We start from the raw sequence: 22,778 nt of genomic DNA on the forward strand, positions 1-22,778 counted from the left end.
GGTGTCCCCATTCATGTCCTTAAAATTAACTTCCACACCCGTTTTTAAAATAGCACGCATAGAGTCAACGTCCCCGATTAGAGCTTTTGATTTCAGTAAGGTATCGTCTCGTTTGATCTCGTGAATAACATTTCCATCATCAGAGAGATTGATTCCGCCAAGTTTGTCAACAATGTCTTTAAGATTGTGCTTGACAGCGTATGATACAAGTGACCTTAACACACCCCCCGGGGTGGTAGTATCTGCTCCTCTGTCTATCAGAAGCATAGCAATTTCTCCATTTCCTGTCTTTAAGGTGCAGCACAGGGGAGTTATTGAATGGCCGGGTGTACAATATGAGTCAGAATCATAATCACTGTTGCTACCATAGTCATCATAGGTGTTTTCTTCCCTCTCGTGATTGTAAGTGTCATCATCATCGTTCTCGCTACAAACATGACCATTAACGTCTAATTAAGTTTACGTCGGCTCCGCCGTCAACAAGAAACTTAATCAATTCGAGACTAGACGCCATAGTCAGAGCTTTGTTTGTCATTACATCCATCCTTGGGCCTCCTTTTGAGATAAGAAACTGCACTACATTCGCGTGGTTTTCTTTAGCAGCATAATCTAGAGCGTTACAACTGTCCTCATCGCAAGCATCTACATCTGCTCCATTATCAATAAGTAAGCGAGTGGCTTCTAAGTTACCCCCTCGTGCTGCTAACATAAGCGGAGTTCGAAGCTCCCGATCGAAAGCGTTTACATGAACATTATACTCAAGCAGAAGTTTTATTACATCTGTGTGTCCATTCTTTGCCGCCAGATGCATCGCCGTTTCATTCTTAAAGCTTGTCTTAGAAACATCAGCTCCAAACTCTATTAAGCGCTGTGTATTTCTCACATTACCACCCATTACAGTACAAAGAACAGGAGTAAAGCCGTCGCCATCACGAAATTCAAGAAAGGCGCCACTCTTGATTAGAAAATCTATAATTTATTCTTTGTTAAACCTGACTGCAAGCATTAGAGGACTTGGATTGTCCCCAATCAAACTGCTTTCAGGCAACCGAGAATTGACATATTCGCCTAAATCTAGTAACCACCGAAGATGTCCAGAATGGCCCTCCATAGCAGCCAAGGAAAGGAGGGATTGAACTTGGACGTTCCTTGTGACATTTTCCAAAAGTTCGCTGATCAGTTTAAACTGCGGAGAGTTCTTCTACCTCAAGGCCGTTAAAATAGATTTGCCTCCAAAATTTGACGCATTTGGAGCAATTTTGACCTCAAAGCTATGGCACTGTAAAGTTTGTCTGGACTGCATTCCATAATGGTCTTCACAGTCTCGATGTCCCCCTCAATACAAGCCGCGTGTAGAGAGCTCAGGCCGCTCTCTTTGATTGGTGTGGCTAACGAACGCAAGGCCAGATACTTCAGTGACAGTTAAAATGCGTACAAAAGAGTTTTTTTCAATCTTTGAATATGAAGACAGGTAAATCTAGGTAAAGTGACATCACAAACGAGCTTAGCGACCGTATCGGGGGATTTTTTTTGGTATAGATTGAAACCCGGCCAGACTCTTAAATTACTGTCAAACACTCTGCCAATGAACTAAAGAACTCTAATGAATAAATCAGTAGATGCCTTTGACGTCTATAAATAACTGACATCACGCGTCACGCGCATCTACAAGGTTGACTCTCTCAGGATCAGGGTAAGTATCACTGCATTACACCTGAACACAGGATGATTTTCACTTTTAACCCTAATAAAGCTACTGTTTTACCATAGTAGTAGTTGGCTGATGAAAAGATTCGAATTATTTCCGAGCTCACTATCATTTTCTCCTTTAGTAAAAATTGTTGGTCTTAACAGGCCATCTCTATAAATCTGAAAATCGATCGCAAGACACTTCCAGTCAAGGCAATTCAAGTTTCTTTTTTTTTTCCGATGAAATATGAAACTGAACTTGCCAATGGGATTTTTCAAAGTATGATCCATAGCTTAGTTTTCGAAGGTTCGAGGGAAATGGCTCCTCTTGCATGTACCTGAAGGGGTGCGTGACAAAATCGAATGTCCCAGAATCCTCAGTCATATGCACAAATGTTTTGGCTGGGTAACCAAGCCAGCCACCATCTCGGCCACGAATTTGATGGCAATACCGCGAGTGAGCTTTTGCTATGTTTCATTGTATTCCATTTAGAAAACATGGGTGATCGTGGTTGGTGAAGCGATAGTACTATATCAGGGTCTCTCCGCCATCGCCATCTGAAAATGTTTAGCGCGCTAAAGAAGTGGGCGAAAGGGGGCAATGAAGATTCCAAACTCAACACTCCATTGGGAGTGCGTGCGATGGGCCAGGCGTTACAACGAAAGTTTGCCCGGGGCGTTCAGTATAATAGTAAGTTATGTAGATTAAAAAGTTATGTAGATTAAAAAGTCACTCACTTACCTCTTTTTGTGTATTTTATTGATCGTTTATTTGATCTTTGGCCAGATGGTGTCTGTAATCTTGTTGACCTTTTTCTCGTCTGCCCCTGTTGTGTGAAAATTTCTAAATTTAGAACACAAAAATCTTCTCTTACTTTAATTATTGCCACGAAAATTTGATTATTTCCTATTTCCTGTGGTAATTCATAGATCTGAAATTCATTCAACTAACTGCTTATACTGTATAATGTTATTTTTGTATCGCTGATTTTGTTTCTGATCTACCATACTTTGCAACAGTTTCTGGAAAAATCATCACATTATTATTATCTTGTTTCAGACGCTGAATGTTGTGATCTTTCTGAATAGTTTTCGACAATATGAATACCTTTCAGTTTCTCCTTAGTCTGTCACTTTTTGTTTGTTTGTCTCTGTTTGTCTCAAGAGCAGTAAATAAAAGAATATTTATTTCATACATACTGAACGAACGACTGTGAAAATTGTATCGTTCGTCCAATCAGAGATAGGAACGATAGTGCTTCACAGTTGAGGGCAGCAAACGGCTTCCAATCTTTGAAATGTATCGTTCAGTGTGAAAAAATCATAGTATGTATGAAAACAAAAAACATCATACCATGGAAAGTGCTTGAATGATTTTTAATCACTGGTTGCGATGCATCAAAAAACTCATTTGTTCACTGTACTAACTTGTTTGTTTTTTTATTGTTTGTTTTTTTATGTATAGCAACTTGTGAATAAAAATCATTCATACGTTTTTCCCATGGAATAACGTGTATATATATAGATATATAGATATATATAAATATGTATACAATACATTTTGCAAATTAATGTAATAGAGTTTATTATCATCATCATTATCATTATATTATTAACATGAAAGATTATTGTATTACTATTGTTAAAATAGTCACCAAGATCCAATTTCAAAATTATTGAGTTTATAACTTTTAACACCCCAAAATCAGTAGGCGTATTTTCCATACTGTTCTCTACCCTTTTTCAAAGGTGCTAACAAAGAGAATTTGTTAAACAGTCAGGTGGTGATCATTTCTGTTATTCTTGTGACCTCATTGTTTGATTCAGGGGGATATTGTGAGGAGAAATTAGAAACTAATCACTCTCACGGGTTAAAGGGTTAAAGTTTATCCATGCTCAGCTATAACAGGAACAAAACTTCTGATTGATGTTGGTAGTAATTACTCATATATGTGAAAAAAAAGAAAAGAAAATCAAACTACATGCGAAATTGTCTCGATTCTGATTAATTATACCATGCAAAGGAATGCAGAAATACAAACTTTGTTTTTAAAAATTTTCTTTCAGTAGTGACCTTCCCAAATTTTCTCTTTCTTTTTGTAGTGAAAATAGTTATAAAAGGAGACAGAAACACTGGAAAATCCTGTTTGTTTCAAAGACTTCAAGGAAGACCATTCAATGAACAGTATATTCCAACAAATGAAATTCAGGTTTGTCTAGTGGTGCTTTTAATTGGGTGTCATAATCCAAAACTAATGATAATAATTAAAACACAAAAAAAACCAATCAGAGTTATGAAGGTGATTATGGCATAAGGGGAACATAACTTAGCTACAATATGGTTTTGGTTCATTATCAGATAGGCGGAGATGATGGTGTGAGCTTGCCAAACCAGTTTAGACATTCCTCAATTTACTCTTATTCAGAAGCATAGCACCCTGTGTGAATGCAAGGGATATTTGTTCTATAACTGAGGACCTTGTGGATAACTTGATAAAAAGTTGGAATTAGACATGTTTGAGGTCAAGTGTGATAGTTAGAAATCACAGTTGTTCAGCTATTTGGCTTTTGAAGATAGATAGATTAAATGAACAATATATTTTAATTTGTCCTGATGTGTAGGTTGCAAGCATACACTGGAATTACAGAAGTAAGTTGAACTATGAATAAAAATACTTGTGGAGACTGTATATTGAATTAACAGTGTTCTTCTCATTCTTTTTATTGACAAGGTCTTAAGTTACATGTATAATCTTAGTTTCCTAATCAACAGCACTTTGAATCTGCACACCATTTCTTGTCAGAAACTTTCATGTCTGTTTAACCCTTCAACTCCCAGATCAAATTTGTTATTCTCTTTACTATCAACCATAAAATTCTTATAATTTTAGTTGAGAGAATTAAGTATTGGATCAAATAATTATCCCCAAATTGACCTTTTTCTTTATTCTCATCACTTATCTTGTTAATATTGTGCAGATGTTGTAAGGAGAAATTCTGTCTTGGTCACTCATGGGAGTTTAAGGGTTAATATAACACTGACCACTATACAAGTGTGCATTAACTGATAAGCTATTTTCCAAATGTCTCTAGCCACTGATGATGTTGTGAAGGTGGAAGTCTGGGATGTTGTGGACAAAGGTAAGAACAACTCTGATACTTTCATTTCTGAGATCCTGTTAACCCTTTACCTCCCAAGATCTGATTTTTTTATTCTCTTCTCTAGCTTCCAACATGTGTCGAAAACATTGTGCCCTTACCAAAAACAATATGCACTGAAAACTTTTACCAGATGAGGGTAAATTTTACCCAAATGAACCAATCAGAGTGCTTTGTTTCCTTAGGTCTCCTGCTGGGTAAAGTTTACCCAATTGGAGTAAATTTTACCATTAGCAATTGGTAAAACAGAGCTCTAATGTGGGCTGCATCATTGCAGAATAATTATAATCTGTATATATCTTTGTTAATTAATTATGAGAATTTGACATAAGATTGAGATAACTTCTCCCTGATAAGTTTGAATATTCTCATTACCTGCTTGCTGGATAATGTAAGGATATAAGAGGGAGAAGTTACATGTTGATCACTTCTGGGAGTTAAATGGTCAATAATTTCCCATACAGACTACATGAACAATACCTTTATCAAGGCAGTACCATTAAGCTGATAATCTGGTTGGTTCTCATAGCCTGTTTGCATGATAACAGAGTGGAATCACAGGGAGAACTTACATGTTGATCCCCTCTGAGATTTAAGCAGTTTGGTATCCCAACAGCTGTTATGTTCTTTATCAATCAACTAATGATTCTATGTGAGACCTAACAGAACCTATACAATCAACAAATCAGTTAAATTTTTTTAATCAATCTATTACCTCACTGAGATGATTGGTTGTTCAACAGAAACATAATTTTTTAAAATTAACATATATCAGAAGATTCACATGCCCCCTTGTACAGCTGAATGGGAAAAGGTTACAATGCAAGTGGTCAATAGCTTTTGGTCAATGTTTTTGACATTTTACCTTTGCTTTGATTTTGAAGGGAAGAGAAAAACATCTCACTCCAGCAGTCTCAAGCTAGAGAATGATACAAAGGATAAGGTGATAAAAACATATTCCCTGTCACTTTTTTTTAAGCCATATTAATCAACAAGTAATTTTTTGAATCAAAGCTTTTCTTTAATTTGATCATGCAATATTTTAAGATGTTTAAAATAAGTTGAATGGTATGTGGATTCAAAACAAATCTTTTTTTTCACAAATGGGGATAGTGGTATGTTTCTTACTGTAAGTTGCATTCTCCCTCAGAATGTTGCCTTAATTTCTCTAAATTTTGGTTCATGTTTGCATTCTCTGTTTGGGCAAAAAAAGATTATATATCAAAGGAAGATCAGTGGATGTTGTTAGAAGGAAATCAGGCTATTGACATACACATTTAGCTGGTTGTCACTTTAAGTGTCTTTTTTTTAGTCCTTATAATCTTGTTCCTGTGGAAAATATTGTTGAAAAAAATCAACTAATAAAAATCTTTATTGAGGTATTGCTCGGGGAAATATTGTGGCATTCAGACCTTGAGGTTGGTGGGGGTGGGGTTGGTCAATATTTGCAAGGGAAGGTGGCTTTTTTGTTTTGGGCAATTGATAAATGAAAAGGACTATTAATTTTTACTTTTATAATTAACTACTTTGAGAAGGGTGTTGATTTAATCAGTAATTATCAGCTACAGTGTATGCAGAGATAAAAATTTGTGCTTTTACTGTCAGTGCAATTTATTAGATAGAGCATTCTGCTAAGGTTGATTTCTTCTCTTACTCTCTTGATTCTAGTGCTCCATTGGTGGTAGTTTTCTTTTAGCAATTGATGGAGAAACTTTCAAGGTCTAACTATGGATTTAACTTCTTTTAGAAATCTTTGATAAGCTTTCATGCACTCTATATCCATGTAAAGTAGATTACATCTTTACAGTGTTGTCACCTGACCAAAGTCCACTTTTGCAAACTAAGATTCTCAGGAGTGGGTCTCTCTTTAGTTGTCATTTCATTTTTCTGCATCATGGTTTCTCTTCCCATGTTTTGGTTGGCAAGCTAGCTTCACAAGTGCTCTTTTATCTACTTCATGTCCTTCCTTTGAATCAATTCTTTTGTGTGAGCTCATTGTACTATTGTAGCTCACTCTGGTTTCCTTTAACCCTTTATTTATCATTGACTAACATGTTTTTACTGTAATTCACACCAATTATTTGTTTGATCAGAACTTTATTAATAATAGTAATAACATCTAATTACTAAATACATACTGCAGTCCAAGCCCAATAACTAACCTTCAAGGGAAACTAAAAAGGGTTGAGTTATTAGAAGTTGAAAACAAATGACCAGAAACAAGGGGAAAATGGTGTTTACATTTTTTTTCTACGCATACAGTATACATTTTAATCAAATTCAATAAGGGAAGTCAACTAGAAATGAAATCCTTAACCCTTTAACTCCCAAGATCTGATTGTTAATTCTCTCCTCTAGCTGCTACACATTTCCTTGTAAATTGGTTATGAGAATTTGGTGTTCAATCAAGATAATATCTAGTACCTGATAAGTTTGAGTAATCTCGCTACCTGTTTGCTGTTGCCCTGTTATATATGATTTTTGTGTAAATTTATCCTTTAATTGATGCAATGGTCTTGAATTGTCAGGCTGAAAAAGATGGCACAGTTTTAGATGCAGAGTTTGTTGATGTGTACAAAGGAGCTCATGGTGTTCTGATGGTGATGGACATCACCAAACCATGGTTAGTCTTGCTAGGCTGTTTTGTTTTGTTTTGTTTGTTTGTTTGTTTGTTTTATTGTCCACATTTATTGATTGATGTTTGATGTTTTTTGATAAGAAAAAAATTAGGTTATGGACCACGCCTTTTGATACAAATTGGTTTTCATATGTTTGCAGTAAAATTGACCCTCAGTTTCATGAGATTACGTTATTTTTTCACCATTTTAAATAAATTTTCTGATAACCATATAAATTATATTTCTTCAAGGGCAATTGCTGCAGAACATAATTCCACACATGTTTAATGCAGTTACTGTGTCTCTTAGTGTCATTTAACCCTTAACACCCTAACATCAGCATGCATATTCTCCATACAGTTCTCTATACATTTCCTGTGGTGCTGACAAGGAGAATTTGTTCAACAATCAAGAACTTGTTTAGTTAGTGATCATTTCCTTTTTTCTTAAGACCTTAAATTGTGATTCAGGGTTGATATTGTAAGGAGAAATTAGATGCTGGTCTGTCGTAGGGGTCAAAGGCTGAAGGCTTTTACCAGGTTCTGGTAAACAAAGGCTAAGTTGACAGTTAATGATGCCACTGATCCATGTTTTCATGTAACTTTAGGACTTTTAAATATTTGGAGAGAGAACTTCCAAAAGTTCCAGCTCATATCCCTGTCCTTGTTCTGGTAAGCCTCAGATCACAACTGTGTTTGTGAGATTTCTTTATGTGGAATTATTTTGATTTGCCATTTTTTTTTTGGGTAATCATCAAAGTCTTAATATAAATTAAGTGATGTGTGGAAAATTTGTATGAAACACTGCAAATGTGATGATGTGACAGTAGTTGTGACAAAGGTATGTCAACTTTGATCTTTGCAACTGTTGTGCTTACCACTAAATTGATGGTCACAGCAATTCAAGACATTTTTTAATCGAAGAAAGTTTGCGAACTTTTTTAGGTGAAAATTTATATTTTAGTCATCAAGACCAGCAAGTAACACAAACAATCAAGTGGTGATTGCCATTGAAAAAAAGATTGCTGTAAATAAGCTTAGAGAAATTCTCAGTGTGAATTTTTTGTAGAAAACACAACAGCAATTCTTGTTGTAGAATAATTGTAATTTTTGAATTAAATGCATTTGTCAGGCTAACCACCGTGACATGGAAGAACATAGATTAATCCCTTCGGAAGAGGTCATTGCATTCATTGAACATATGGAGAGGTAAGTGAGATCTACTCAGTAATGCATACGTTCCAGTGTTGTATGTTTAAACTAACATGTAGCTTAAGAAGTTTTCTTCTGGACTTATTCAAAATTAGTCCTTCTCTCTGGCCAGACCTCGTAAATTCTTCTCTACTTCATTAATTAAGCTGTAGATACTGTTACAGTGCAGCTGTCCGGTGATTCTCCTTATGGAAACAAAGATGACTGAATTATTAAAATGTAATTGTGGAATTAATTTCTCTTCTGATCGACACCTTACCACGTGCCATGTTCAACATTCTGGTAAAAAAACATACTTATGTCAACATACATGTGTATAAAAGAAAGATTTGGCTTGAAAGGCATGTCTGAAGTTAAGAGTTGAGTGTGGTTGAGACTTGATTCTCGCAAGAATCAGTATCGGACACATTCATGGTCTTTTTGATTTCCAGCCTTGTTGCATCTATATGTTATTTTACCCTTTTATAACGAGAGTCGAATTTTGAATCAGACCTGACAGGTGCCCTCCTGTGCATTATGCTGAGACCTCCATGAAGAACGGCTTTGGACTGAAATACATTCACAAGTTTCTTAATCTACCTTTCTTATTGTTACAGGTATGTATCCTGTGGAAAATTTTTCCTGGCCTGATCCAGGCGTTCGGTTAGTAAGCGTAAACGGCGCGATGGTAGCGGCAGATCGAGGACGAGAGAGGTTTGGGACGACCTGACCCATACCTCTCATTTTCTCACTCCTCCGCTATTACAGCGCTGTTTACTTTCGCGCTTCGTTTTACTAACTGAAAGTCTGGGACAGGCTAAGTTCTACCTTGAAATGTAACCTTTTGTCTGATACGACCACATGAATGCCCTAATGCACAATAATATCTTCTATGTGTTTGAACAGAGAGAAACTCTTATGAAACAGTTGCAAGTCAATGCAGAAGACACCGAGGTACCTCAATGTTAACGTTTTGTCTTAATATGCTTGTTTTCCCTTTCTTGTTTTTATTTTATTTTTCGTTGGCAGTAGTAGCTCATTCAGTTTCATGTATGTTGAGAAAGAACTAAGATTTGTGCGAATTAAGATAAGTTGTTCGATCTTCCTATGGTGTAGCAATGTATTACGATAAGAGACATTGAAAAGACTTTACACAATTCTGATTTTGTTCCGAAGTGAGCAAATTTCAATCGCTCCGTAATTGGTCCAGAATACTCACGCCGTCCTCTCACTCAATCAGACACAAAACGAAAATCAATCACGACTTGTCACTCGGGTTTTCCCGCGCTTTAGGCAGTTATAACAATTGCATGAAACCCATCGTAATGGTACTTTTGTTGCAGTCAACTCTTGAAGAACTGCAGATTCACAAGGAATCCGAGGAGCAGAACTACGAAAAGTGAGTTGCTTAAAAGGAATTTGCTTCTTGTTAGCTTGTGATTGAAAACATCTCAACGCTGTCCCATACCAAAGAATTACATGTGTTGCAAAAAGAGTTTTTACTCACAATTTTATGATGTGACAGCTGATTCCCTTGCTGACGACTCTACAACACGTGCTCTTTAGCTCCCTCGCCCAATACACTGTATCTCGAACACAACACACTCTCTCTCGATCGCTCACGCAACACACTCTATCTCAAACATAACACGCATTCTCTCGCACCCCTCACACTCTCTACTTCAAACACAACACACCCTCTTTCTTCTTTCTCCAATCAACACACTCTATCTCAAACACAACACGCTCTTTACCGGTCTCTTACGCAACACACTCTTTCTCAAACACAACACGCTCTTTATCGGTCGCTCACGCAACACTCTATCTCAAACACAAATTTGATCTTATTCAAAGGTTTGTGAGTTTGATGGACCGAAGGAGAAAAGAACATGAAGCCAAGAAGGCTGCCGCCGCGGCTGCTGCTGCAGAAGCAGATGGTGAAAAGACCGTGTCACCAGGTTCTCCTTCAGAAGATGACAGAACAGGTTTCACGTTGAAATATTAGAACAATCTTCAATTTATTTTAGGGAATAATTCAGAAGTGTTTTAGCTGTGCCCAAAACCCAAAACTCGCGCTGGTTTTTGATTGGTCAAAAAAACTCTTTCCACTCTTCCAACCAATCAGATCATAAAATAAACCCCGCGAAAAATGACGGGAAAATCCAGGTGGCTTGGTCACCCGCGCTTTTGGAAGCTTGCTTAAGTTCTCATTTATCCTCTTTTATTCATCATCTTCCTAAATTACGATGTACTACTGTGATTGATTTGGTTTGGTTTGGTTTTAGTTTTGCGACCCTCCATCGAAGTGTTCTTGATAAGTAATCTATTTTTTTCCTCCTTTGTAATGTTCTTGCAGGGAAAACTCCGAGTGGCGGTACCACCTCTAACGGAAGTTCTCTTAACGAGAAGGCGTCGCAGAAAATGCCGTCCGCAACAAGCCAGGAACCTGCTAATGAAGGTAAGCGATTATATTTACGTCGTCAGTCAACTCCAAGTTGTCTTTCCCCTCTATTATTCCATTCCCAACCTAAATTTTTCGATATAACTTCAGCAGCTCTGCCTCAGAATGGCTTGACACATTCCTCCACCAACATTGACGAGTTTATACCTGAGGATGAATTAGACGCAGGATTTTTAGATGAAGACGGAGGGTCAAGAGGTAAAAAGCGCACAAATAAATCCGCAGCTAAGAAACCGCCACCGAAACCTGTGGAAGCGGAACAGAACGAGAGTGACGATAGTGAAAGGTGAGGTTGGATTTAAGGTTTCAATGAATCAAGAGGAAATGATAGTTCGCTCCTCTGTCGCGGTAAAAACTTATTAGGAACCTTAAGCAAACCACGACGGCGACGGCAACGAGGACATGAAAAAACAAAAGATCTAATTGGCAGAACAAGAGCTCAGCACGTGCGTTTTAAAACTTTGTACATTTCTCAGCCATCCTATGCAAAACAACAACGTGAAATCACCACAATCTGCGTCGTTTGCGAACCGAAACCGCGACGGCAAATTATGTTAATTTCTATTTGGAACTCTACGGTTCTTTTATACGTTATGCTGAAGTTGAGGTGTGGCGCCGTATGAGAAGGTAAACACATGCAGCCATTTTTGAAATTCTAATTAAAGGCAGAAATTCATTTTTTAATCTAAGTATTCCTTGGCGTTGCCGTCCTGACTGCTTAAGACCCCAATTAATTACTCTTGTTGAGGCAAATGTACTGGAGCTGAATTTTCCGAAAGCATTTGTAACTTTCATTTTAAGTGTATTTGCCTAGTCGTTCATTATTGATTCAAATTTTATCTTCGATGTACTCGTAACTTTCTTCTTGAGGAGTCTCCTGGATAAAATATACAATAAAACGCAACAGAACAGAATGGCATGTCATGTTAGTTTCACTGCTAAAGAAGTATAGTTTAAGACTCAAGTTACAAGTTTAACTAATGCTGCTACCGCCATTTGTTGTTTTTTCTTTATTTTTCTTTATTTCATTTTTTGTTTTTATTTTTTCCTTTTTCTCTTTCTTCTTCATTTCTTCTGAAAATTTTTTCCTTCTCATTGTCTGAAATAAAAAAAAAAGTCGTTCAAAAAGGCATGTCATATTTGTCCGACTGCCAAGGAAAAATTGTTGAAGAAAAAGTTCCCAGGAGTATACAATGAAATGGTGTTGGTATTCCACAAATTTTTATCTTTCATTCTTTTTCCCTTCTAATTAAGATTTCGTTTGTCCATTTCTCTTTAGTGACAGTGAAGGACGTAACCCAATGGTGGCGGGATTTGCTGAGGACATAGACTCCGACGATGAAGATATCACACATGTTGTTAACAATCACGTTGATGAAGAACTCGATGATGATCCTTTTACAACACCAAAGAAATCCAACACAGCCTTGACTGTTGAGTTAACTTCAAGCGAGGAAGACAAAGAAGACGAAGAGGACAAAGTTGACGTGGAAAAGAGAAATGATGGAATGAAGAAAGGAAAGGAGGAACTAAAGACTGATGAAACGCAAAAAAGAGAAAGTGGATCCATGAAGTTAGGCTTTGAAATACCAGCTAAGTCTCTGATGACAGAAGAACCTGTTGTAGATGGTCTTGGTCTTGCAACAGACGACGTCGATGATTGGCTGAACTCGCCTAATACAGATCCCAAGGTATTGTTGATTACAAACTGTAGGCTTATGTTATATCGTTGAGACTCCGGAAATCTTGGAGCTAAGTTTCCCGACCGACAGAAAAAAAAATGACTCGGTGTTTGGTCCTTACAGTTAAGAGGGAAATAAGTGAGTTGCTTCTTACTTCAGCATTGTTGTTTTATTTGTTTAATTTCTTCTTTTCATCTTCTCATTTATACTTCCACAGACTCGAAATGTTCTTGTGAAAAAGAGACACGGCCACTGCATTGCTCTTGGCAGTATTACACTGGCCCATACGTGTGATCCCCTCTCCGCTTCTGTCTTAAAAATTCTAGTTACGCCCCCCTGCGGCTGCTTCTTATTTCTCTCTAATACAATGACTCGCGCTCGCTTGCTCACTATTTGAACTCAAAACTTAAGTCTCGAATTTCTTGTGACGTAGCGATAACTGAGGGGGATTTTACTCACCCTATCGTGAGAATTTATAGGCTCAAAAAGGTTCTTTATTTTCTTGAAGCCTCGATATTTGTATGATTGAAAATCTTATGTTTTTTTCTTGTCATGTATTTTTCTTTCTGCACCAAAGACTCCGTTCCGTGTTGACAAAGACTACAATACAAGGTCAGTGAATTAAATTCCCAGCGTTTTATAGCCTGCAGTCTGATTTTGGCGAGCGAGTGTTTAGTATTTTCTTGGTAAAAATCATAGCTACCATCTTTGACTTTTATAGCCGCGGAAGGCTGAGGAGAGAAAGGAATTTGTACTAAGGCAGAGAAGGGCGACCGTCCACTCTTATCTAAATCAAACATGGCCGGCTGCATAGAAAATCACGAGATTTTAACGCAAATACGTCCTTATAAGACGCCTGCATTGCTCGCTATACTTTTGATTACTGATAAATGTGGTTAACTAGAGAATTTGTGTTACGATTTGAATCTTATTTTCTAATTGTGGATACATCGAGAAGAACCGAAAATGATTTGTGTTCAATTATGTTTTGTTAGAAAAAGCGACACTCCTGTCATACCGGCAGATGATTGGGAACAGTTCATGGCTTCACAAATGAAGCAACAAACCAGAGTAGCAAAAACTGGTAAGCAGCTACGTTTTTTTTTCTTTTCCTGCCCTGTACTGCATTCCACTGTAGCTTGAGTAAACCTCGTAAAAAAAGGATTTTCCCCAGGTAGCAAGACAGGAAACTTCTGCACTCATGCCAAGTGGCCCATCCAGCTAAAGCTTATCCCAGTTTCCTTAGCATGAGGCAACTAGGAGTATCTCTTGGATGGGATGCCAGTCCATCGCAAAGTTACGCCCCGGCATTTCATCAGGCTTTCCTGACAATTCGCCAGAACCCATTTATTCTCTTGGGTGAAGAAGCGCTGTGAGAACAGTCAGGTCGCCTCTTCCTCAGACTACTATTAAACTTTTGAGTTGTTCTGTTTTTTTCTTTCGTTGTAGCATCTAATTCTTTAATAGACATGGGCCTCGATGGAGAAGACAATGGAGATACAAGTAAGTGAAGAAACCTTAGAACAATTGTTGTGTAATGATCGGCACTGATTTTCTCCTTGCATTCTTTGTATCTAATTGTATGTGGTCTTAATGAGAAGTAAGAAACTGGTCTGAAGCGGAAGTCGTTGTGTTCATGTAATTTAAAGCAAAGCTGTTGAGAGAAGTTGAGGAATATCAACGACGTTTAATATTTAGGGTTCTACTGTTAGCCAATTGTCATTTCTCTCCTTCCTATCCGCGTTTAGATGAAGAAAGTAGAAGCCGTAAAAAGAAAGAGCACAAGGTATGTGCGTTTGTTCAAGGATCTGCTCATATACTCTACTTCTGGCATTTTTGCTTCGTAACCCTACAACCCTTTAACTCCCATGAGTGACGAAGACAGAATTTTCCTTACAATATCAACACAATATCAACACAATATCAACCAGATAAGTGACGAGAATAAGGAAACATATCAATTTAAACGTGTGAGGCGCTACGCGTGTCTTTTTTGTTGCTCGATCGCTTTGGGTTGATCTCTCTTTTAGTAACAGACACCTCTCTGACCTAACGCGGAGTTCGCCGCTCGTGCTTCAGCACCTGTGGGGTCCAGCTCACTGGCTACCAAGGACTCTCTTTCCCTGTTTATGACTTCCCGTATTCGGTAGCTCTGAACAGGCTCCTTGGAAATATATATGATGGTGACTGAAATGACTTATATATATATATATATATATATATATATATATATATATATATATATATATATATATATATACATATATATATATATATATATATATGTAAATAAAAGAACCGCAAAATGAATTTAACATTTGGTGCATGGCTTTCGGGTCGATCTGCTCGCATGTTATGAAATGAAAACATAGTGGTAAGTGTCTTCAGTATATCTGAGCTACGAGCAGTCCCTTTCCTAACTATTATATAAAACAAAGAGGTTCCGTGTTGCCGTGGGTCTGTACAGTGATAGATCACGGAGGATGTCAAAATGTGGGAAGAACATCAGTGACACACTCGGCTGCGCCTCGTGTACCGCTCTGATCTATTGCTAAACAGAAGCACGGCAACTTGAAATCTATTTATTAAGTAGAGTCTCAGCTTTGTATTTGTTTTCTTTCTTCAGAGTGGCGAGAAATCTAAAAGTAAACATAAACGAAAGCATAAGGATAAAGGGGAAGACGGAGAAGATAGCGAAAAGAAGGAGAAAGATAAAGAGAGGCGAAAATCGCGACATCGAGAAACCGACGAAGGAAAGGACAGGAGGAGAAGTCGAGACGACGAAGGCGAAAAGAAAAAGAAACATCGTAGCAAGCACGGTAAAGGGAAAAGCGAGGATGGTGTACAAGGTGGCGTGACATATGAGGAACTATGATACAAAAGGGTTCCCTTCGTTTTGGTGTTTACCTTGCCTACTCTGCCATCAAGTGTCACGGTGATGATCTAATTAAACCAAGAGTGTATCTGACCGCGATGAAAAACAAAAATGGGCTTGAACAAAGCTGGATATGCAGTTGGTATACTGCTGAATATGTTGCTGAAATGACTCAGCTATGTCCACTGTCTGTTGATGTATTTTATACCAAATTGAAATTGCTGAAACTTAGTGCAATCACAATATGGTTGAGCAAGATCCCTAACTGCGGAAAGCTGAATGTAAACTTGCATCGAGGTGGTGAGACAGCGCTTTGCAATGAATAATCTCGTATTCCTAATTTTTTACGTATGAACGCAAATGACATTTTGTAAGTTTGTTTTCTAAAGATGAATAATTGTTTGTGTTAGGCTGCAACAAATTGTGTAATAGGGAGACTGAACCGACCAAATGCTTATTCTAATCCCTTAATAAGCATTAATATTCTGTGAAGTTTGTTTCGAGTAGGATGTCCTTGTCTTAGTTCTCGTTTAAGGTGATATGAACATTGTCTAATAGGAGGTATTGATTAGATTCCATAACTAAGACACAGAAAGAAGGACATGATCACGGTGCATTTTGTTTTCCCTAGGTGTTAAGAGGACTCTGAGATTTTAGTATATGACTTTTTACTCTTGAAACCATATTTTTTCCGCACCTTATCCATCCTGGCGCAGTCAGCGCGGATAGGGATTGCAGACAAATCTGACTTTCCCAAAATCTAGACCCGAATCTGTTGGAAAAACTGATGGATGAAGTCCAGTAATGAAATAAACTAATAAGACGAAGATACAAGGTTTGATTCTTGAACATTTTCTTGTCCTTATAATTGAAAGAGCAGTAATTTCATTTATTTTTCTGTTTCAAAATCGAATGGATGCGTATTCAGTGTCAATTGGCAAAACATACAATTTGGTGACGAATTGTGCAATTATGAAATAAATCTGACGTGTCTCTTCCAGAACTGAGCGTGGCTTTCTTTACTCTTATTCGCGAAAAAGTTGTCCACTTCCCACCACCTGCGTTATTTTTTTGACGTGATTTAACTTCTTGTACAACACCATTGATTCAGTTGAAACCTTTAATACAAGAAATAGTTGCGGGCGACCGGAACTCAGAAAATTTTATCTAACAACCGCACTTCAGCGCATCTTCAACTGTTCCTGTGAATGTAACTTGATGACAAAAATGTCTCACTTCAAATCAAATGTCTTCTCCCCACGTCATTTTCTCCTGAAGTCTTAAAGAAGTCGGTTTCAGCAAAACGTGACCACTCGTGAATCCTTAGGAAAATCTCCATCCAGGACCACCGTGACTAGACAGAAGTAGTACACCCAATTGCATTGAGGGTGTAACAGGAATTACTTTAAGAAAAAAATGAAAATGCAAGGTTGATTAAGAGGGGAAAGAATTACCATTTTTCATGTTTGTAGCTTTTATTGTTGGCCCAGAAATAGAACGGTCATGATTCTCCGTTTCCTCAAGCTTTCGTCGCCCGCTTAATTCGCAGAATCAAGCAAGGACTTAGCGCGAAACCTTCTTGATATCGCGAAACCTTCTTGATATCATGACTTTTAATAAGTCGAACAAGAATTTGAGACCAAATGAAGTTTCCGTGACGTCATCAAAACTGGCCCGTACCAGTTTCTCAGCGTTGGCAGAGCGAGAGCGGCCCCAAAGCTTCCTTAAAAAAAATTCTTTTCAAGACCTGGGAAAACCACCGCGACTGATAAGAGCCTGTAAGTTGTTTCCGCTAAGTGCCAAATCCTGTCGTAAGAATGCGGTGATTCTCTTCCGTTGGTAGCATAATTTCATGCTATGGTAAAAGCGGCCTAAAATATCACAGCTATCACTTCTTAGAATCTTCAACTTGTCCGCGAGGCTACCATCACGAAATTTACTCGTTCGTTGCACGGTGTTGTAGCAATGGAAGTGGATGTCCGATTACTAGTTCTTACAATTCTTTCAATGTTGATAAAAGCCCACGAAGGAGCCCCGAAAGGTAAGCCGAGTTGTTTTTTTTTTCCACTTCGTTCTATGTACATGGTGAATCGTTTAAAGTTCACTGTGTATGCCAAGATCTTTTCAGTAAGTTTTAAGCAGTTTGTAGCTGTTTTCAGTAATATTACTTCACCAGATTTCACGTGCGTGTTCAATATTTGCATTTGCTAAACCTACATTAATAACCGTGCTTTCTTTCATGCATCCAGTCAATATTATCTTGCAGTTCTGGTGGCGAATTAAAAGTATCCATTGCCTTCGTACGAAAAACTTATATTCGATGTAGTAAAGACGTCTGATTAAATAGTTTGAACACTTCAACAAACATATAGCTGTAAGCTTAATTATCATATTGTTTTGATTTATCATTGGATTATCCGACTCCAAGTTTTAAAGGATTTTCTGTTGGTAATACGCCAGTATCAATACTTTTTTTTTCCGTCCAGTTCTATTATCAGATTAGTGACTAATTCCCGGTGAAATATATGGTGATCTCTAAGGGATGAGTCCGCAATTTGTTAGAACCTTGTTGCATTATTTTTCATGTTTTTCTTATAGTTCTGGGCCCATATTGTCTATGTTATGTTTTTGAAATCCTAGAGATGATAAATGTACAGGCTGATTCATCTGTAAATGTGCCAAGTCTTTACATTACAGTACTGCAATATACACATCAGTAAAATATATTGTCTTCTGTTACTGTAGAACACAATTATTTGTGAGGCTTTTTCTCACATCAGTTAAGCTGAATTTATTTTATTAGCAAAATTACCAATTAGTTTTGTCAATAACCATTCCAAAGAAAACATTCACTCTTCGATTGTTGTTAGAACCATGTAGACAACCACACACTGCTATCCATTTTTTTATTCAGTTGTTCAAATTCCAGTGGGTTTTTTTTTATTCAATTATTGACCATCATTTCCTAAGTCTTTGTATAAACTAAACTTTCTCTTGATATTAGGCAGCAGAAGGTATATTGGAAAAGAGCAAAATTATCAAAATTGCAATATGAGTGCAGGAAATATGGGTAAACCACACACCCACTTGACTGCTACTTATATTAAGGTTTTAATCTCTGAGTAGCCTTATGTTAGTCACATAATGATTAAATCTTCAGAAGTCAAAGTACTTAACAAATAGATTCCTTGTGCTGCACATCTGTTTAGTAATATATCATATAGTAAACATCAAAATGCAGTAAGAACAACAAAAAAAAAGGCCAACAAGGCATAGCTGAGTGTGTCACTATGCATAATGGAGAAGCAAAACATCGTCAGTGGTGATATTATGTATCTGTCCTCCAATAGATCTTATGGAAGAACCAATGAAAATGCAAGTGTAAAATTCATCTTATTTTATAATTAAGCATCTTTCCGCCTCTTATCATCTCTCAGGAATTAAAATTCCTTGTAACATATTTTTTTTTCTCTCTAACTCCAGTTGACTTAGCAGACAAAATACTCCTTCACTGCACTTGGTGCCTAAGAAACATTTCAACAGCAGCGTGCAGAGTTCTAAGCAATGGGACTATATCCTGCATCAGATGTACAGCACATTTACAAGATGGTTCTCTTTGTGACATGTGCAGAAACTCTGGAATGAATAATGACAACAAGACTGGACTTCAAGCATGTGACACCTGCATGTGTAATGGTAGTTTTGATAGCATCCAAGTTACAAATTGTAACCACAAAGCTGGCCAGTGTGTAACTTGTGCACCACGTGGCTCAGAGAAGGAGTGTAGAAAATGTGTGGACACAGGGCATGGTTCAGAGTCATCTGTTGACAATTGTGTAACAGGAAATGACAAAGTAGAAGAAAAGAAAAAGTCAGGTATGTGTTCCTCACAGATGTGGAATATTCCATGTGTGTGCGTAAAATTTGTTTTGTAATCACTTGACTCTTTACACCTCAAAATCAGGAGGCATTATCACCCACACATTCCCTAAGGTTATGACAAGGAGAATTTCTGAAACATTCAAGAGTTTCTTAAGTATGTTATCATTTCCTTATTTCTTGTGACCTTAAATAATGTGTGATTAAAGGGTGGTATTTTAAGGAGAAATTGAATACTGGTCACTCTTTGGGGTCATAGGATAAACCCATATCAGAAAATTAAAGAGTGCTTGTTCTTTTGACGGCTCTAAATCTCAGCTTAAACTTTCATGTATGTGTTTATTATACATTTAACTGTTGAATACTGCATGATCATAGGTAAATTTTTTTTAAAATTGCTCAACCTGTATTGAAACTCTGAACTGTGTTTGATCATTTGACTTTTGTTTGTGAACTTGGGTTCGTGAATAGCACAATAATTCAACTTAAATGCACTTGTGCTGTAAGGACATTGGGATGGTTGTGTATGGTTTCTTTCAAATTTCTTTAGTGAGGCATTGACCCTTGCAATAATACCTTGTAATTCAGGTATTAACGCCATGTTTTGTTCCAGGATTTTCAACAAAAGAGAAAGTCATTGTTGCTGTTTGTAGCACGTTTGGTGCAGTCACCCTGTTTATGATCATATTCCTGATCTATCGGCACTTCAAAAGCAGGCGTTTTAGTGTGAAAAAACCTTTCTGGACAGTTGAACTTACAAATCGTAACTATGATGACCTGGACTTTTCTCTTCTGGATCCCATAACTGACATTCCCCTGGTATACCGTGCAGACATTGGTGAATTTGATAATGATGCCTTGCTCGGTTCAGAGAAACCACAACTGAGTATGGAGGTTGACGAGGCTACTGATGTGTCTTAACAAGAAAATGTTTGGTATACGACTAAAAACACATGATACTTGTGCACATAGTGAGGCATTTATATCATAGGTGATGTAAGCCAAGAGCATCAGGTTACTAAGTAAATATAAATATACATGTTCTGTGCCTTGAGTGCTGACATGTTAGCCAGAGTAATGTTAAGATTAAATCGTTATCATTAAGGTATATCAAGGTTTGGTCTTGAGAAAGTTAACATAATCTCTTTGCATGTAGTAACAAAAAGTAATACCGCTAGTTTAACAAATCCACTACGGAGTAGTTGGTAAAACACAAGCTTGTTTGTCAGTTGGCCATGTTGTGTACTGGGCATGTATGTATCTGTTGTGTTGTTTTCCTATTAATTATTATTATTATTATTATTATTATTATTATTATTTCTTATTTGTTTTATCTATGCACACCAAGGTTATGTCTACTGCACTTAAGTATTGGGTATGGAAACATTTTGTAAGAATTACAAATTGGCACATTAGAGGTAGTATTCATATTAACATCATGTCTATTTAATTAGAACAGTAAACTGACTTCCATGTTTGTAATGGAGAAATAGTTCTAAGTCTTTTGACCAGTCAAAATTAGTTAATATGAAAGAGAATTTTCAGTGTGGTTTTTGTGATCTATGAAACAAATGATGAGTTTTACTGTAGCTAATAGCATTTTATTGTCAAGGTGAAATCAGCTTGGGAATATAATTATTTTTACCAAATGATTGGCATTGATTTCTCAGAGTACTCTATTTTGTTATTTTCATTATCATAATGATGTTGAGAAGGGCAAACAAATTGTAGTAACAATCATGTTTGGCTAATAACTAGCCCATACCAACATTTTGATTATAACTAGATATGTTTCATTTGTATGCTGAGGTACATGTGCTTGTCGCACAAATGTTTCTTTAGAAACCAATTCTTCCGTTACAGGTACAGTGACTAAATATATTTTCTGTTCTTCGAAATCACAAGGAACAATTAAAAAGTTGAGATAAGAGAACAGTCTATTTATTTTGAAATCACATACATTATATGTTTTACAGGCTTTTAAATTGAAAAATGACTAGGTGTCATATAGTGTTGGTAAAGAATTGAATACAACAAGGGAATCAGAGTGAGGTCTTGAAGGTACATCTTTAGTGTGTATTAAAATTGCCTGGAATGATAATGCATCAAGGACTTTTGCGTTCATACTCTCGTCATGAGTTACAGTATGAAATTGTTATTGGATTTATAGTATAGTTAGGTATAAAGTTTATAAGATTAATGTTCCTTTTTTTATTGTTGTTGTTTAACTTAATGTCTTCTTTTATTGGTAAAACTTGTAGAAAAGTGTGAAGATGAAAAATTTCACTTGCTTGAATAGGCATTTAAAACTGTTACGGCAGATGTACCCACTAAATCTGCCTCTTACATCTAAGAAATGTTTTTTTTATTTCAGTCCATTGTTTTTGAATCATCAGAACTTTATTTAAAAGAACTACTGCATGGTACAGCCATTCTGTATTGATAATGCCTTACTTTATTTAATATGCCTTGTAAACTTCTTAGATTAATTTAAAACTTATTTCAGCTAGAGTGAATAATAAGAACAACACAAAATTATACAGTGTCTTTGGTTTGTTTGTTTTTTTTTTTATGAAAAGGCTAGTGTTTTCAAGGTAAAACAAACCAAAGTTAAAAAAAGGAAAGAAGAAGGGATTTCCTACCCTAGCATCTTATCAGCATTATAAGGGTACATGCTAGTTTTATTGATAATTAACAATTATTTGCCGAAGAAGGTGCTACTAATTCCTAGTTGCCCTCTTACAAACGCTTGCTTTCCTAAGAGCATTATACCAGTGCTATTGTTGACCAGACTTATGATCGATTGAAGCGTTGCAGTGGAACTGTTAATCCCCAAAGTATTAAACTATGCCACTTCTTTCCTCTTTCCATGACCATACACATTTGAAAAGGAAGAGCCGAACCATAATTTCCACATTTATCCATATAACTAGTGTCAGTTTCCATGATACCCTCAAATACGGTTATATGATGTCATAAAAACGGAAATAAGAGTGATCACCACAGCCAATCAGAACAAAGGAAAATATCACAGAGAGGCAGTAAGAACTTGAGATAAAAAGAAAAACTCGGGGAAACGCGCCTGGTGTTAGTTTTGAATCTGATTATCCAAGAAAGGGTGCGAGGTTTTTGGATCAGTGACAGAGCGAAGTACTGTGAGGCGAAGCTTAAGCAATCCCGAATTACTTTTGACGTTCAAAGTTGCTCTGTGGACAAGGTTAAAAA

General features: G+C 36.9%; 4 protein-coding genes across 6 annotated transcripts in view; 2 read left to right on the forward strand and 2 right to left on the reverse strand.

Moving 5' to 3' along the window:
• LOC149046495 (nuclear factor NF-kappa-B p105 subunit-like) overlaps positions 1–537 on the reverse strand; it is a 1,452-nt gene extending 915 nt beyond the window's left edge. Inside the window, exon 1 of the mRNA XM_089205581.1 lies at positions 1–537. This exon is cut by the window's left edge and continues 915 nt beyond it. Within this exon, the coding sequence (XP_089061707.1) occupies positions 1–267 (267 nt within the window). The 5' untranslated portion in view covers positions 268–537.
• LOC113679356 (uncharacterized) lies at positions 443–1,038 on the reverse strand. The gene has a single exon (XM_089205590.1). It carries the CDS (start codon positions 893–895, stop codon positions 443–445), a length of 453 nt encoding a protein of 150 aa, XP_089061716.1. The 5' UTR covers positions 896–1,038.
• Positions 1,039–2,089: 1,051 nt separating this feature from the next.
• Positions 2,090–16,677, forward strand: LOC113679373 (rab-like protein 6). 2 transcript variants are annotated; one of them, XM_027196323.2, is made up of 20 exons: positions 2,090–2,380; positions 3,793–3,899; positions 4,312–4,339; positions 4,783–4,830; positions 5,733–5,791; positions 7,377–7,471; positions 8,074–8,137; positions 8,598–8,674; positions 9,168–9,273; positions 9,563–9,610; positions 10,000–10,055; positions 10,511–10,641; positions 11,013–11,114; positions 11,208–11,403; positions 12,397–12,808; positions 13,377–13,411; positions 13,795–13,883; positions 14,249–14,302; positions 14,548–14,585; positions 15,426–16,677. In XM_027196323.2, exons 1-20 carry the CDS (start codon positions 2,254–2,256, stop codon positions 15,672–15,674), a joined length of 2,121 nt encoding a protein of 706 aa, XP_027052124.2. In that variant the 5' UTR covers positions 2,090–2,253; the 3' UTR covers positions 15,675–16,677. The 2 variants fall into 2 exon arrangements, with proteins under 2 accessions (XP_027052124.2, XP_027052125.2); XM_027196324.2 differs by having other exon boundaries at positions 11,211–11,403.
• A 678-nt stretch (positions 16,678–17,355) lies between these two features.
• Positions 17,356–22,091, forward strand: LOC113679377 (uncharacterized). Of its 2 annotated transcripts, XR_016186356.1 has the most exons (4): positions 17,356–17,715; positions 19,158–19,550; positions 20,167–21,362; positions 21,417–22,091. XR_016186356.1 is itself a non-coding variant. In XM_027196329.2 (3 exons), exons 1-3 carry the CDS (start codon positions 17,640–17,642, stop codon positions 20,472–20,474), a joined length of 777 nt encoding a protein of 258 aa, XP_027052130.2. In that variant the 5' UTR covers positions 17,356–17,639; the 3' UTR covers positions 20,475–22,091. The 2 variants fall into 2 exon arrangements, 1 of the variants encoding a protein (XP_027052130.2); XM_027196329.2 differs by having other exon boundaries at positions 20,167–22,091.
• Positions 22,092–22,778: the final 687 nt, after the last annotated feature.

The sequence above is a fragment of the Pocillopora damicornis genome, chromosome 4 (genome assembly GCF_964200805.1).
Source record: "Pocillopora damicornis chromosome 4, jaPocDami1.2, whole genome shotgun sequence".
Taxonomy (NCBI): domain Eukaryota; kingdom Metazoa; phylum Cnidaria; class Anthozoa; order Scleractinia; family Pocilloporidae; genus Pocillopora; species Pocillopora damicornis.